Source organism: Chrysoperla carnea, chromosome 3 (assembly GCF_905475395.1).
Source record: "Chrysoperla carnea chromosome 3, inChrCarn1.1, whole genome shotgun sequence".
Lineage (NCBI taxonomy): Eukaryota > Metazoa > Arthropoda > Insecta > Neuroptera > Chrysopidae > Chrysoperla > Chrysoperla carnea.
This window is the reverse complement of record NC_058339.1, coordinates 89,014,708-89,030,869: the sequence shown is the minus strand read 5'-3', so window position 1 is coordinate 89,030,869 and position 16,162 is coordinate 89,014,708. Positions and strand designations below refer to the sequence as shown.

The 16,162-nt window shown below is 29.0% G+C and overlaps 1 protein-coding gene across 4 annotated transcripts in view; it reads left to right on the top strand.

Moving 5' to 3' along the window:
• LOC123296741 (CUGBP Elav-like family member 2) overlaps positions 1–16,162 on the top strand; it is a 430,459-nt gene that overhangs the window by 310,410 nt on the left and 103,887 nt on the right. For 2 of the 4 annotated variants that reach the window (XM_044878361.1, XM_044878359.1), the window contains exons 1-2: positions 815–1,000; positions 13,895–14,118. In XM_044878361.1, coding sequence (XP_044734296.1) covers positions 825–1,000; positions 13,895–14,118 — 400 coding nt within the window. In that variant the 5' untranslated portion in view covers positions 815–824. Of the gene's footprint in view, positions 1–814; positions 1,001–13,894; positions 14,119–16,162 lie in introns of those variants that run through there. The other 2 variants (XM_044878363.1, XM_044878362.1) reach the window with 1 other exon arrangement.

Sequence of the window (16,162 nt, the reverse complement as noted above, 5' to 3'; positions counted from 1 at the left end):
ATTAAAACTGATAGACATGAAAAAATGTTCCAGAAAGTTTTCGAGCTATCGAAAAAGGTTTCAAGTGGATCAATTAGCACATACTTTAATGGTGAATCGAGAAAAATAGACTCTCAAAAGTGGAACCATAAAAATGGATCGAAAAAATAAACCGAAAATTTTATAGGGCGGGAGATTGTTGTAATTACCTAGGAGTTGTTTTGGTAATTTTTAGCCCTTGCGTTCAAGAATCGGACACTATTACAGAAATTTTTTCGCTTTATTTTTTCCTAAATTCACTTGAATAGCCAGAGTATTTCAAATAATTGAATTTAATAATTTTAAGATAATTTTTAAAATTTTTTAAGCTACCTTAAAAGTAATTTTTTTTTTGCATTCTCAATACCAATTAGACCCTTTCATTTAAAATTATCTTTGACAAAAACAAATCCATAACAGTATTTTGAAACTATATTCTTATAACAAAAACAACAAATTGTAACTAAAATTTTAGTGTTTGTGAATATGTCTTATTGTACGGTGTTCGTAATTCGTCATTAAACTTATAATTTCAAAATTATTTCATTGTTTCCGTTTTTCTATAAACGTTTTGTTTTTCCTCGACTATTCGTTAAATTTTCTAACGTTTTTTTTCTTTTTGTTCATTTTCTATTCGGTATTTTCGCGTACCACATTCGTAACATGTTTTCGGCATAACAATTCATGTTGTAATTGTTTTTTTCTTTCTCAAAATTTTTGTTACTTCCGATTAATAACTACGTATTATTGTATATGTACAATTGTTTTTTTTATATGTACTTCCGATATACTGTATATGTTAAAAAATGTTGAGTGCTAATTATAATAAATTTTTATCCTCTGCATCATCCATGGAGCTTGAAAATAATAATAATCATCATCATGCTAATAATAACAATCGTAAACCATTTTATGAGCATTTTTTGAAAGAAGAACATCACTACTCGAATGGAAATCCATTGATGAAGAATGAATGTAATATGTAAGTTATTTTGAGATTATTTTTACTTTTTGACCATAAAAATTGGTCATGAGTATTTTTCAAATTTTATATGTGGTTGGAACTTTTTCTATCTTCATATTATTTTATCTATTTTCGAATTATGAATTTTTTATGAAAGTGTAAGCAAAAAAACCTTAACTTCGGAAATTTTTGGTCCTGTTCGTCAGTTCGTGTACTGTCGTGTACTGTCGTTTTATAACTCCCGGAATAATGAGCAAAGTTTTTACTTATGTATACAACTCCGGAAGTATCACGTTGTAAAGGAGACAAGAGAAAACAAACAATTGACTGAGTTAATTGTCGAAATACCATGTATGGACAGTGTTGATTACTCTGTCTGATACTATAACTGATATAACCATAACATACATACTATACAATTTTGTGCTCTCACGGGTAAACAGTGATGTTTACGAAACAATCTTGTTTAATATTTTATAAGGAACATTTTTTACATTTAAATTTTTGTTCTATCTCTAACGGTTTACAAAATAGGTCCTACGCAGCAAAGACCCAAATGACCTTATGACTCCTTAGAAAAATTCCAAAAAATCGAAAGAAATTATTTGTTTCGGAATTTGATGAAACTCAGTTTATAAGGTAATTTTGACCCAAGAAATTCAAAAATCGAGTTTATTTAGTGATTGGCCGAGTAATTTTCGAAAAAAACGATATTTCGGATCGATTTCCGGTATTATCTCGCGAATTATTCGCCCAATCGTTAAATGAAACCGATTTTTGTATTTTTTGGGTCAAAATTACCTTATATACAGAGTTTTATCGAATTTGGAGACGATTAATTTGTATCGATTTTTTGAAATTTTTTCAAGGGGTACCCCTTAGAAAAATTCGAAAAAATCGAAAGAAATTATTTGTTTCGGAATTTGATGAAACTCAGTTTATAAAGTAATTTTGACCCAAGAAATTCAAAAATCGAGTTTGTTTGGCGATTGGCCGTGTAATTTTCGAAAAAAACGATATTTCGGATCGATTTCCGGTATTATCTCGCGAATTATTCGCCCAATCGTTAAATGAAACCGATTTTTGTATTTTTTGGGTCAAAATTACCTTATATAGAGAGTTTTATCGAAATTGGAGACGATAAATTTGTATCGATTTTTTGCAATTTTTTCAAGGGGTACCCCTTAGAAAAATTCGAAAAATTCGTAAAAAATTATTTGTTTCGGAATTTGATGAAACTCAGTTTATAAGGTAATTTTGACCCAAGAAATTCAAAAATCGAGTTTATTTGGTGATTGGCCGAGTAATTTTCGAAAAAAACGATATTTTGGATCGATTTTCGGTATTTTCTCGAGAATTATTCTCCCAATCGTTAAATGAAACCGATTTTTGTATTTTTTGTATTCGGTTAAAAAAAAATGTTTCCAGCAAAAAATGTTAAAGGTGAAGATCGACCTCATATTTCCTCCTGTACTAATATGGCTGAATCAAAAAATTAATTATATTGGTTAAGCTCTCATTTTATATGACATTTCTATTAAAACTGTTTTCGATCGCATTGTAGGAGGCGTTAAAAACCAAACCTTAAACACGGGAAGTAATCGAAAATGATCATTTAATTTTTTCCAATATTAATATTGTTTCTAAATTAGTAAAAATCTCTCTCGAATTATTTTTTTTTTTTTTTAATTTTAATTAACAATGAAAAAAAAAACTGTATTTTTGTATTTTATGATGCAGTAATTAACGGAACATAAATTTACTACAATTTCCACCATCATAGCTCTCAACCCTTCGTTCGAAGCTACACCCTGTCATAGTCATTTGTACTAAAAAATTATGTAAAAATAAAAAAAATAATGAGATTATGTCAACAAATATAAAAAGCTATATGTGTGTATGTTGTTCTAATCATATTATTAAATTGCCTATCGAATTTTATATATCACTCACTGCGAGTATGTTACCAATGAGTATATAAATTGTAGGGTACACAATGTATAAAAATGTTATTAGACACTTCGGGTATTTAGCACAAAAAATGCATGGGTATCAAGACGTCACGCGTATCAATTGTTAAAATCCCTAAAAAAAAAAACATTTACTACCTACTCCGATAATTTTCATTCATGTTTACTTCGAAAAATAACGATTTATCAATTTTTTTTACTAAGCAAATTTATTATTAATGCCGTTTATAACATCAATAAAAGATCGCAAGGCCGAAAGTAGAGCTGAAAAGACTTCGGAGCAAAATCAAATTTCTCCAAGGCCTCCATTCAAAATCACTCGTTGTAATAATATTGTGAAAATAAAAATAGTATTTTGTCGTTAAAAATATTTTTATTCACTAACTTATACCAACTTTTAGAAACTTTATAAACTTTCTAAGTTTATCCGGGATTTGTGATGATCACTTATAGGTTTTATAAATGTGAAAGAAAGGATGTTTGTTTGAAAACTAGCGAATGGTTTAAGTAAAACTGTACAGCAATATAGCTGATACATCAGAATAACACATGAGCTATAAATTAAAAAGATATAGATACTAAAAAAAAAACCTAGTTTACCCACTATCACGTACAAACAAAGGGAAATGTACTAAATAGGTGAGTTTATGAACAAATATACCAAAATTTTGTTTGTACATATTTTTTATCTCCGAATCAACCAATATGAAAGTTTACTCTTCACTACATAGTATAAAACAAAGTCGCTTTTTCTGTCCCTATGTCCCTTTGTACGCTTAAATCTTTGAAACTACGCAACGGATTTTTTTTTTAATAGATAGAGTGATTCAAGAGGAAGGTTTTTATGTATAATACATTCATATTATAATAGAGTAAGGGGTTGAAAGGAATATGCTTCAAAAACGAAAAAAGTTGTGCATCGATTAAGCTCAAATATTGACACGATATACAACCAGCTTCAAAGATCTATTGTTCTTATCTACTTTTAACCTTCGGAGGGTAGAAAGGTGTAGCGAGAAAGTGGGAAGGAATTATCGAATATTTACAAATATACCTAAGTGGGGTATCAAATAAAAGAGCATGACGTGTACATTACAAAACTGTTATCCCACGCAAGGAAATGTGGAGGGAGGGGTGCAAGTGGGGATGTTGCCCAGCAAAGCGGGTAGCTCACAGCTAGTTAGATTATATAATACTATTTTTATACTTTCCGTATTAAAAAAAAATATTTATGCAGTCAACTCGAATTTAAAGTGCTTTCTATTTACAAAAAAAAAAAAAACCACCCTCCACACACATGTAAAACCCCCCAACACCCATCCATTTATTTGTTTCAACAGCACAGCAGCCCCATTCTCCAAATCAATTTAATATTAAAAAATCAGTAATTGTATTTTGTCATTTCATTATTTTTAATTTCTATTAGCAGTCATATCATCAAGTAGTCAAGTAGTACAGGGGATGGTAATAATTTCCATTCTTTACCAGCCCCTCCACACCCTCTTTTATTTAATACATGCATGATGAATATTACAATTATGAAACCTACAGTTAATTAGGTAATGATTCTTTATCTAATTTATGTTTTACAAAAAAAAAAATTGAGTAGGGAATCACTTGACGTCCTAGCGTGGTTATAACATAAGGCCGTGGTTATAAGGTTATAACAGGTTGGCTGATAAGTCCCCGGTCTGACACATAGATGGCGTCGCTAGTATTAAATGCATATTATTTTTATATAGTACCAACCTTCAAATGATTCGTGTCAAAATTTGACGTCTGTAAGTCAATTAGTTTGTGAGATAGAGCGTCTTTTGTGAAGCAACTTTTGTTATTGTGAAAAAAATGGAAAAAATGGAATTTCGTGTTTTGATAAAATACTGTTTTCTGAAGGGAAAAAATACAGAGTCCGGAAACTCATTATCAAGCCAAGTTTTTGCTTCCACTGTATTTTTTCCCAATTTTCCCATGTTCTAACAGAATCCATCCTCAAAATTTGAAATGTAAGTCTCAAATATTTCCATACACTTATCCATTAAATCGCTCGCATTTTGTTAAAACATCATGGAATGTGTTTTTTGGGTGTCTAGTGGCGCAAATGTTTCTACTTGTTAATAAACAATAAATTTTTAATTCAATGAAACGGTTTATGTTAGAGTTGACTTACAAAATTAATAAATAGGCAACTTGTATGACGTAAATGTTATACATGTATAATAGTTTTCGATTATTTGACAAACACTTAACATTTACGTCATACAAGTTGCCTAATTACTAATTTTATGAACAATTAATTAAATGAACATTAACATTGATTGTTTCATTGAATTAAGAATTTATTGTTTTATAACATATAGAAACATTTTCACCACTAACTCATGCCTTACTAATGATACATTTAACACCTAAGAAACACATTTCATGAGGTTTTAGCAAAATGCCAGCGGTTTCTTTCATTTTCTTTTTCTGATTATTGTAACATCTTTTACTGTACTATAGGTTGAATATCTAATCAAATTACAGTCGAAACTATAACCAACACTTATGTATTGTCCAGCCTAAAATAATCTTTCCATTAATGAAATTCAACAATTGAATTTAACTTGTGTTCAATGTATATTTTTTTGAACATATAATTGGCAAACTAATGGGATATTAAATACGAACCATATTGTTATTATTCCAACAAGCTTGTAGTTTGTTGTTGTCTGTCTCGTCATTAATTCACAATTTTATTGTTGTAGACCTTACAAATTGATGGAATACATGCATGGAACACATATGCATGTAACGTACATATACATACATGAACATGATACAATGGAATATGTTCCAATAGTTGTAATTCGATGTAATATCAACATATACAATATATATATATATAACGAATACATATTAATTACAAAATGTTACAAAAGGTTATGGGCCAAAAATCAATCATGGTACATGATAAACGTTCTATTCGAGATTTCTTTTATTTAGTTCATGAATTTCATAGTAAAATAGTAAAATCTTTGCAAAAATCTACTACCCAGCGAAAATTATTATATCCGACGAATTTTTAACAGGAAGATTTTGAAGTGTGCGACTTGTTTTAGATATTTATACAGAAAAAAAAAAGATAGCTCTAATAGCTTCATTTCCTTCGGCAATTAGCTAATATTATTTATGCAATTCGTCTCATATTATCACAATTTCTGTTCCTTCTTGCTCTTTCTAAGTTTAAGAACCTAATTGTTATTTTTTTATACCATGCATATATGACATATACATAGTATATTAAGTTTAGTCCCAAGTTTGTAACGCTTAAAAATGATGATGCTAGGAAAAATATTTTATCATAGATGTTCATAAAATCACCTAATTAGTCCATTTCCGGTTGTCCGTCCGTCCGTCCGTCTGTTGACACGATAACTCAAAAACGAAAAAAGATATCGAGCTGAAATTTTTACAGCGTACTGAGGACGTCAAAAGTGAGGTCAAGTTCGTAATTGAGCATCATAGGTTAATTGGGTCTTGGGTCCGTAGGACCCATCTTGTAAACCGTTAGAGATAGAACAAAAGTTTAAATGTAAAAAATGTTCCTTATCAAAAATTAAACAACTTTTGTTGGAAACATTTTTTCGTAAACATCACTGTTTACCCGTGAGGGTGCCAATTAGGCGGAAATTTTATAATATGTACTATACTTGATTATCAGTTTTGTATGTGTCACATATTTGTATGTGTAATGTGATAAAGAAATCAATACTATAATATTTTTAAGTTTTTTTTTTTTATTTTACTAAAAATTACTAAGAAAACTTGCTTTCACAATATTAAAACGTAATTTTCCATAGTAACAAGTCAAAAAATGTCAATTTATCGTGATTTCGATTGGCTCACAACCTCAACGAGTGGAAATACGTCATATCCAATAACAAGTAGTTTTTTTTTTTTATTAAAAAATAAAACTATTTTTTATTAATAAATAATTAATAAAAAAATAGAATTATGAATTTTTATAAAAATTTCTAAATATGCTTTAGACGAATTATGCTTTTAATACAACTTCTCTATTGAAAATGTCCCCCTATTAGCTCAGTTGGTTAAGGCGTAACCAATTCCGTCCGCGGTATGCATAGGGTAGCGGGCTCGATTCCCGCCGTTGCAACAAAATTAATTTAATTAATAGATGTGATGGGCTGGTGAAGTGCATGGTATATGCATGAAGGAGGTGCACTCAGCCTCTGAAATTGAGGAGCTGATAAATGAAATTATCAGCGGAAAGCTGGTAAAACACATATATGGTATCACAATGGGCTCTATAGCCTAAGTGTGTCCTTCGTGAACAGCCAATATAACCTTATCTAACTTATCCTAACCTCTATTGAATATTAATCAAAACAGTCTGCTTTATAACCAAAATATTATTAGCGCTATCCACTGGAAGCGCTATCGTCGATTTGATTATCCTTATCATGACTACGCTCCCAACGAATATAACTAATTTACCTAATAAGATATTTTACATATAAAGAAGGCTCAAAAAGTTTTTGAACATTCTGTATTTACATGTGCATATTGATAGCTAATAGTTGGATAGCTCTCAAACATAACATAGCTCTCTCTAACAACTAACAACTAATAGTGACTAGTTTGAATGTATTTAATGTAATATTGTTTTGTTGATTTAATTATAAATAAATTACTAATTGGTAGCTAATTATTATAGTAATGGACGCTACACCAGCTACAATATATACACACACAGAATGGGGAGTTAGTGGGTGTACAATTATAAAGAATGTTAGTTTATTTATTAACAATTATTAAATTTATAACATGTCTTGGTTCTATCGATTTATAAACTATTTGAAAATGATCTTATGGATTCCATGAATGGCCAAAAAATAATACTGTTTTTAATGGTAAAAATATTAAATAATTTAGTATGGTGCCAATACTGACGTTTTGATTCTTATTAATTGTAATCAACACATTTTTAACACGCTTTTATTAGCTTCATACGTGTGTTAGTATGTTAGTATGTAGGTAACGGAAACTTTGAACATGATTTTGACTCCCTTCAAAATGTCGAATTAACTCGAAATAAGGCATACTTATCAAGGACCGATGACAATACAATAAGATAATAAGTTTATTTTTTTATACTAAATTTTTTATAAATAAATAATATTCTAAAAAACTAAAAAACAAAAAATAAATAATAGTTTAAAAATCTTAAAAAAAAACACGTTTTGGTAATTAGCTGAACTAAAAGGTAGAAAATAATTTTTTTACATTCAAAAAAATCATTTTATCGTAAAAAAGCGTGTGATACTTTTTAAGATATTTTATAATGACCAATATCTGCCTATAAAATATTTACAATAATTTAAATTTCGCACCCCACGCTTTTTTATGATCAAATGATTTTTTTTTTAAATTTAAAAAAATGATTTTTTACCCTTTAGTTTTTTTAGTTTTTATTATTATAGCCTTAAAATGGTTTTGAAGTTCCTATCAAAACACATCTATTTTGCAATCCAAAGTAACGGTAGTGTTGGCAGGTTTTAAGCAAAAAATTACTCTTGTGATTTTTTTCTCTAGACGCTTAGTTTTCGAAATAAAAATTCTTAAAAAATTCGATTTTTAGAAAAAATTTAAATATTTTTTCAATTTCTAAGGAGATTTGATTAGCTAACGCAGCTCCTTCGCTACGAATTTTTGTATAATTGTATATATCCACTTACACCGCACTCTGTATTATTATAATATGTAGTAGTCTCTCTATATTTTAAATATTTTAAATTAAAATTGTTTACAGAAATTTATAATATTCATTAATGACACTTGTGGCTGTTTAGTTATGGCTACTTTTCTATACCACCATCGCTACCTATCATTGCTACCTACCCAAATATATCAATCTCATAGTTATCAAAATGTGTGATATGATATTCAATATTCAATCATTTATTTATAAATAATTATGTGATGCAAGCGAATCATTTACATTGCAGGGAATAAAATTAATTTTGTTTGCGTTCTAATAAAAGATCTGGAAGCAGAAAAAAATAATAAATAAATAAAAATAAAAACAATAAATTGAATCTAAGTGATGAACATTTTTTTAACTTCCCGCTAAGAAAATAGGGAAGTTATTGTTTTCACCCCGTTTTGCCAAAATCGAGTTTTCATCAGATCTCGACGTTTTAAGTTGTCAGGAAGCTTCCCTGACTACTTCCGCGACGGTGTCAGTATGGCTGTATGTATGTATGAGTGTGTGTGTGTGTGTGTGTGTGTGTGTGTGTGGATGTATGTAAACCTCTCATAACTTTTGAACGGCTTGTCCGATTTGATCGCGGTGGGTGCCATTCGAAAGGGCTTGACCAAACTTAGATTTTGAGGGCCGATTCGAACCGATAGATTTCGCGAAATCTCAAAGAAACTGCAAAAAAAATTTTTTTTAGTGGTTTTTTTTGAATAACTTTTAAACGGCTGTATCGATCAATTCCAAAAACTAATCAGCTCTCAACATCAAAAAACCACGTCGATCACCACCAGTCCGGTCAAAATCGGTTTATTCATTCTAAAGTTATCGCGATTTGAAAATTTAAAAAATAGTGTTTTATCAAACGTCTATGAAATTTTTGAGAAGATATGAGTCAATACTTAGACTATGAGTCAATACTTAGCGGGAAGTTACAGGGATGACCTGCAGGGTCAACCGTTTTCCAAATTTTTTAGACAGAAGTTATCTAGGACATTAAAAGAGAAAAATTTCAGGGCAAAGTTATATTGCCCTTGACAACTTTTGGCTAAAGCATTCTGTAGCCAGTGTATTTTTTCCGATTAAATGCAAAAAAGTATATTTTTAAGTGTCATTTTTTCCGAAATCTAACAATTTTCAAAAAAATGCTGAATATAACAAATGTTAGTTTTTTATGAGGCTCAACTTTCTTCCTTTTAGCACCTAAATTGACTATTAAAGCAACCCTGAGAACTAAGTCAAATTGGATGTCAGAACATGATGTTTCTCATAAAACTCTACAACTTTTGTTTACGGCATTTTTGTATTGGTGAACTACAACACAAGCTATTAACCATAATTGATTAAAATGGTCCACCATTCAAAAATAAAGAAATTTTATTTTTCATTTCAATACATATTGCAAAAGACGTGAAAGTCGTTTCTTGTCTGAGTTGTATACTTAACTAGCTGTGAACTACCCGCTTTGCTGGGCAACATCCCCACTTGCACCCCTCCCTCCACATTTCCTTGCGTGGGATAATAGTTTTGTAATGTACACGTCATGCTCTTTTATTTGATACCCCACTTAGGTATATTTGTAAATATTCGATAATTCCTTCCCACTTTCTCGCTACACCTTTCTACCCTCCGAAGGTTAAAAGTAGATAAAAACAATAGATCTTTGAAGCTGGTTGTATATCGTGTCAATATTTGAGCTTAATCGATGCACAACTTTTTTAGTTTTTGAAGCATATCCCTTTCAACCCCTATTTCAATCCCTTACTCTACTATAATATGGATGTATTATACATAAAAACCTTCCTCTTGAATCACTCTATCTATTAAAAAAACCGCATCCGTTGCGTAGTTTCAAAGATTTAAGCGTACAAAGGGACATAGGGACATAGGGACAGAAAAAGCGACTTTGTTTTATAATATGTAGTGATAAGACATCGACTAAAATAGTACCTACAGAAAGAGTAATGTCTTAGAGCAATAGATTGTATCGATACCTCAGAAACTTGTCTGTTTGATTTCATCATAAAAAAAACTTTTATTGTATCAATAATTTTTCAACCGGCTTCTAGCTAGTTAAACAATAAATAAAGTGAAACACTGAATGGTTTAGATAGATATGTCGATCACACAAACTAACATTCCCTTTCCTCGTTCTATTCCCGCAACTATAGAGAATAGGTATACTCATATTACAAATAATAATCAATCCACAAGTTTTACAACACAGCAACTCATTCAACAATAATAATTATAATTATTTAAAATAACAAACAAATAAATAAATAAATAACAATGCACAACAGCACATAAAACAATACAATAAATAAATTCTAGATGGATAATATATATATATTTATTAATTGTTGATCTAAATAATTACAAACATGGGGTAGGTTAGGTATGCTGGTCTAGTTAATGTTGGTTCATTTGGTTCTATGGTTGTTGGTTCAATGTTGGGTTTTATATCATTATTTTAAATAAAACAATAATAACATACATATACATATACAGGATGTTCCAGAATTAATGAACAGCAAAAAACAAAACAAATTGTGGGTAGAAATTTAAGTGCTTTTGATACCAAAACCGAAAGTCTTACCAAAAAACTGAAATTTTGTGTGTCAATTGAGTATTTAATACCGCTCTGTATAAATTTGAAGACGATTCTCTGTACGATTTAGAATAAATTAATTATTAACAAGTGAAAACAAACAATTGACTGAGTTAATTGTTGAAATACCATGCATAGTCAGTGTTGATTTCTTTATCACATAACACATACAAACATATGACACATACATAACTGATAATCAAGTATAGTACATATTATAAAATTTCCGCCTAATTGGCGCCCTCACGGGTAAACAGTGATGTTTACGAAAAAATGTTTCAAACAAAAGTTGTTTAATTTTTGATAAGGAACATTTTTTACATTTAAACTTTTGTTCTATCTCTAACGGTTTACAAGATGGGTCGTACGGACCCAAGGCCCAATTGACCTATGATGCTCATTTACGAACTTGACCTCACTTTTTACGTCCTGAGTACGCTGTAAAAATTCATCAGCTCGATATCTTTTTTCGTTTTTGAGTTATCGTGTTTTTGAGTTATCGTGTGACGGACGGACGGACGGACAGCCGGAAATGGACTAATTAGGTGATTTTATGAACACCTATGACAAAATTTTTTTTTTCAAAATATATCGTACACTTCTTAAATTAATAGAGGTATAATGAAAATAATCTAAAGTTAATGCTTGCTGCTTTCGAATTTACTTTATTTAAGTACTGACAATATGCTTTAAAAGTTCTAGCAGTTTCGTATGTGTATTTTTAAAAATAATTTCAATTTAGAAAAACAAAAAAAATTTCTTTGTCGAGTTAAATAGCTCGAAAAATAATAATGTTACAAAAAATCAGGTTGCTGCCAAGGAAACAAATAACAATACATGAAAGTAAATTCAGTACAGGAAAGTAAACTTTTTAAACACCAGGGTGTGAATTTCGTAGGAAAAGTACATTCCCGCACTCCCAAAGTTGCTTATTTCTGCGTCCGGGATTGTATTCCTTTCCCTACTCATTACGGAAACTACTTTTATACATTTCTTAAAATATTTATTTTTATAAATAAGTAAAAATTTTTTTAAAACTAAAACACATTTTCTTTATGTTTTCGCAAATTCAAAAATTTCACTTGGAATAATTTTATTATACCGCTTTCCAATTACAATTACTCTCTGGAACTTTGCTTATTAAAAAAATTTCAGTTTTTCTAATATAAATCGAAAAATTCTTAAAATTAACGGTAATAATTAGAGACTCTTAAGTATTCGTTAACGGTACGTCAAAATGATAAATAGGATGGTTTTCTGTGGTTCATTACTTTTCGAATACCGTGTATAATATTGTTTATTACAGAGCTATATTAGAGAGTATAGCTGCTATACAAGCTCATTATGTACGCTAGCTAATATTAAAGTTAGCTAATATTGAATTGAAATAATAATTATAATTGATAATTAGCATACAATTTATAACAACATACGATTATATGAATATGAATAAAATTATTATAATTGGTATAAACATCATCGTATTGTTTTGAATATTGTAATTATTTTGATATTTAACCCTTTAACTCCCAATGCTACTCATACCTATCATTTTTTAATACTCTTATTAAATTCAAATAAAATTATAAAAATTTTCTGGTTTCGATGATACCTCACACGTCTGCACGTCTAATCGTCCGATGCACATTTACTCTAGAAAATGTTATTTTTTTTTTTTTTTTAAATCGAGAAAATCATAATAAACATATTGGTTTCAGAATTTGATAAAACTTGGTAAATAGAGAAATTTAAATAAAAAATAAAAAATTATTTCTAAAATCTCGATGTCTCGTAAAATCTGGTTCGCAAAGCTTTTATTCCGAAGCGATACTGGAAATCTTTCCAAAATACTCATCTAATTGACTTAAGGCATTTCAATACCTTAAATGATATCAAAAATTTGAAATTTAATTTATCAATTAATTATCCTTTTTATCCCTGAACGGTTTAGGAGAAATTAACCTTCCAAGTTAATATTTTTACCAAAAAAGTTTTTCATTTTTAAGCCCAGGTCTTAATTTTGGTATGATTTTAAAGTCTAAAACTTGAGGAATATCGATAAGTTTTTATGTAAATGGTTAAACATTTTTAAAAGCACATGAGGCACTAAATAACCAACATTTATTACGACTTCTTCAAAAACCAAAATGTAAAAAGGGCTGCTTTTGATATAATTAATTTCTCGTAAACCGTACAGAGAACCGACTTGAAATTTTACAGAAGGTGTATTAAATACTTATTAATTGACACACAAAAATTCAGTTATTTATTAACACTTTCGCTTTGGTATTGAGACACTATACATATTTCGGAGATATATAGAGCCCAAAATAGTTATTTACGATATTAGTGGGATAAAAGTGGGATTAGTGGGAAATTTGATCAATGAGTGCGTTGCACGAGTACAAAACTTTATCTACCTCTAAAATTTGAAAATAAACAATAATTATTATTTAAAATTTGCCCTTGCAAGAAAAGAAAAAAAGAAAATTAGAAAATTTAACCCCTACTTTAAAAAAATCGAAAATTCCAGCTAAAATCAATAATGTTTAATATATTTTTGTTTTGTTTTTCAGGTCTATTAGTACGATGAACAATAATGTGTCGAGTGTAGGATCAACGCCTGGCTCGACAACTCCGACAACTGTTGGTGAACAACCCGATCCAGATTATATAAAAATGTTTGTCGGACAAGTGCCCCGTTACATGGATGAAGAGGATTTACGACGAATGTTTGAAGAGTTTGGTCGTGTACATCAAATAAATGTATTACGTGATAAAGTTACTGGTGCTAGTAAAGGTATGTAAAATTTATACTCTTTTATTTTTTATCCATTTTTAGTGTTGGGTAGTTATGAATGATAATCGATTATAATATATAGTCCAATCAGTTTCATACTAAAAGTGATACATTTAAGAAAATATTATAATTCTGGTTTATTTTTGTTTCAAAAGTATTCGCTTTTAAGAAAATTCTTTGGTCATGCTTTTCCTGGCCATTTTATATCAACGCAACCAATTTATTTTTAATTTATATTTGCTAGTGTGGATTGAACCGCAATACGATTTTAAAAATAGGTGGATTGCGTGTCAAAATCAATTTTTCACAAAACACCTATACAAAGGTGGATAATTGATATATAAAATTTTAAATTATTGTTATCATTTTCATTTCAACTCTTTAAGGTATTTCGATTCCATAAATTGAAAATTAAACCAAAGATTTTGAAATTTTATTTATCAATTAATTATCATACTTTTATACGTTTTTTGTGAAAAATTCATATTGGTTATCCGCACGGTTTATGAGAAATTAACTATCAAAGTCAGTGTTTTAACAAAAAAATTTTTTCATTTTTATGCAGTTCTTTATTTTGGTATAACTTTAAAGCTTAAAACTTGACTTAGTTAAACATTTTTAAAAGCCAACATTTATTACGACTTTTTCATATGTAACAAAATAAAAAGGACTTTTTTTTCAATTTATTAGAGAATCGACTTGAATTTTATACAGAAAATTGAAATTGACACAGAAAATTTCAGTTTTTTGGTAACAGTTTCGTTTTGGTATCGAAACTCGTGTATATTAAATTGTATTTTTCTTGAAAAAGCATTTTTCAAGCTCAAAGGAATGCCTTCTGTTAATTCCTCTAGACAAAGATCTATATATTTTCATACCATTCAAAATTGCCCATCACTTTTTTTATAATTTTCTAGTAAAATTTTATTTCATTTTTTTTTCTAAAGGAAATTTAAAAATTATTTTTTTCAAATTTGATTCTGTATATATAATAATCTCAGATTCAAAAATGATCATTTTAAAAATAGCAAATACATCCATCTCTTGAATAAATTAAATTTCTGAAAATTTATTTTAATCAAAATCTAATAATAATATTTCCTAGAAGACATTTTAGTAATTTAAAATAAGATTCATATTACAAGAATAATAATAACTAAAGTTATACATCTCTATCTATTTTACATCTAGGGCCGTTCGGAGTATTTGACAGTCATTTCATTAAGACTGAGAACTTTATATATAATACATCAGACGGTAAAAAAGGTCGAATTTCATCCATCTGATAACCAGATAAAAAATAGTTTTATGAAATTTTATTGATTTAATAAACACGCCTATCATAGTTTTTCTATCGAAAAGTTTTCATGGCTATTTTTAATTAAATTAATTTTAAACAATTGTTTCCCTGGACGGTTTTTTGCAGGCAAGCTAAACCATTATTTTCGTAATAAACCAGACTGGTGTAAATCTGTTCATACCATATGAACAGGTAAGTCAATATAGGTAGTTAAACCAATCTGTTACCCAATCGAAATTGGTATCAGAAGAAAGATAATTTAATTACGAAAATAATTGTAGCTTACCTGAAAAAAAAAACTGTTCATGGAAAAAATTTATTAAAAATAGCCATGAACACTTCGATAAAAAATCTATGGTAGGAGTGTTTTTAAATTAATAAAATTGCACAAAAAATATCAGATGGGTGAAGTTCGACCTTATACTCTTAGATCATTAGAACTTATTGGTACGAGAGCTAACAACCTTGTCAAGAGTTCGTTATTAGGAGAACGTTACAATAGTACGTTTGAATTTCTTCTCTAAAACATTCTGACAATTAAAATTAATATTGCTGAAGGCATTCAAATTTTAGAAAAATTGTTCTTAAACTGATTTTAATATGATCAATTCTAGCAGCCTTTTTCGGAGGTGCTAAACAAACCATTTTTCCCCTATCTAGTTCCAATAAAAAATGTACCGTTCAAGAAATTAACTTTTTAACCCATGCCATTGCTAGCAAATTTTCAGCCGTTCTAAATAAATT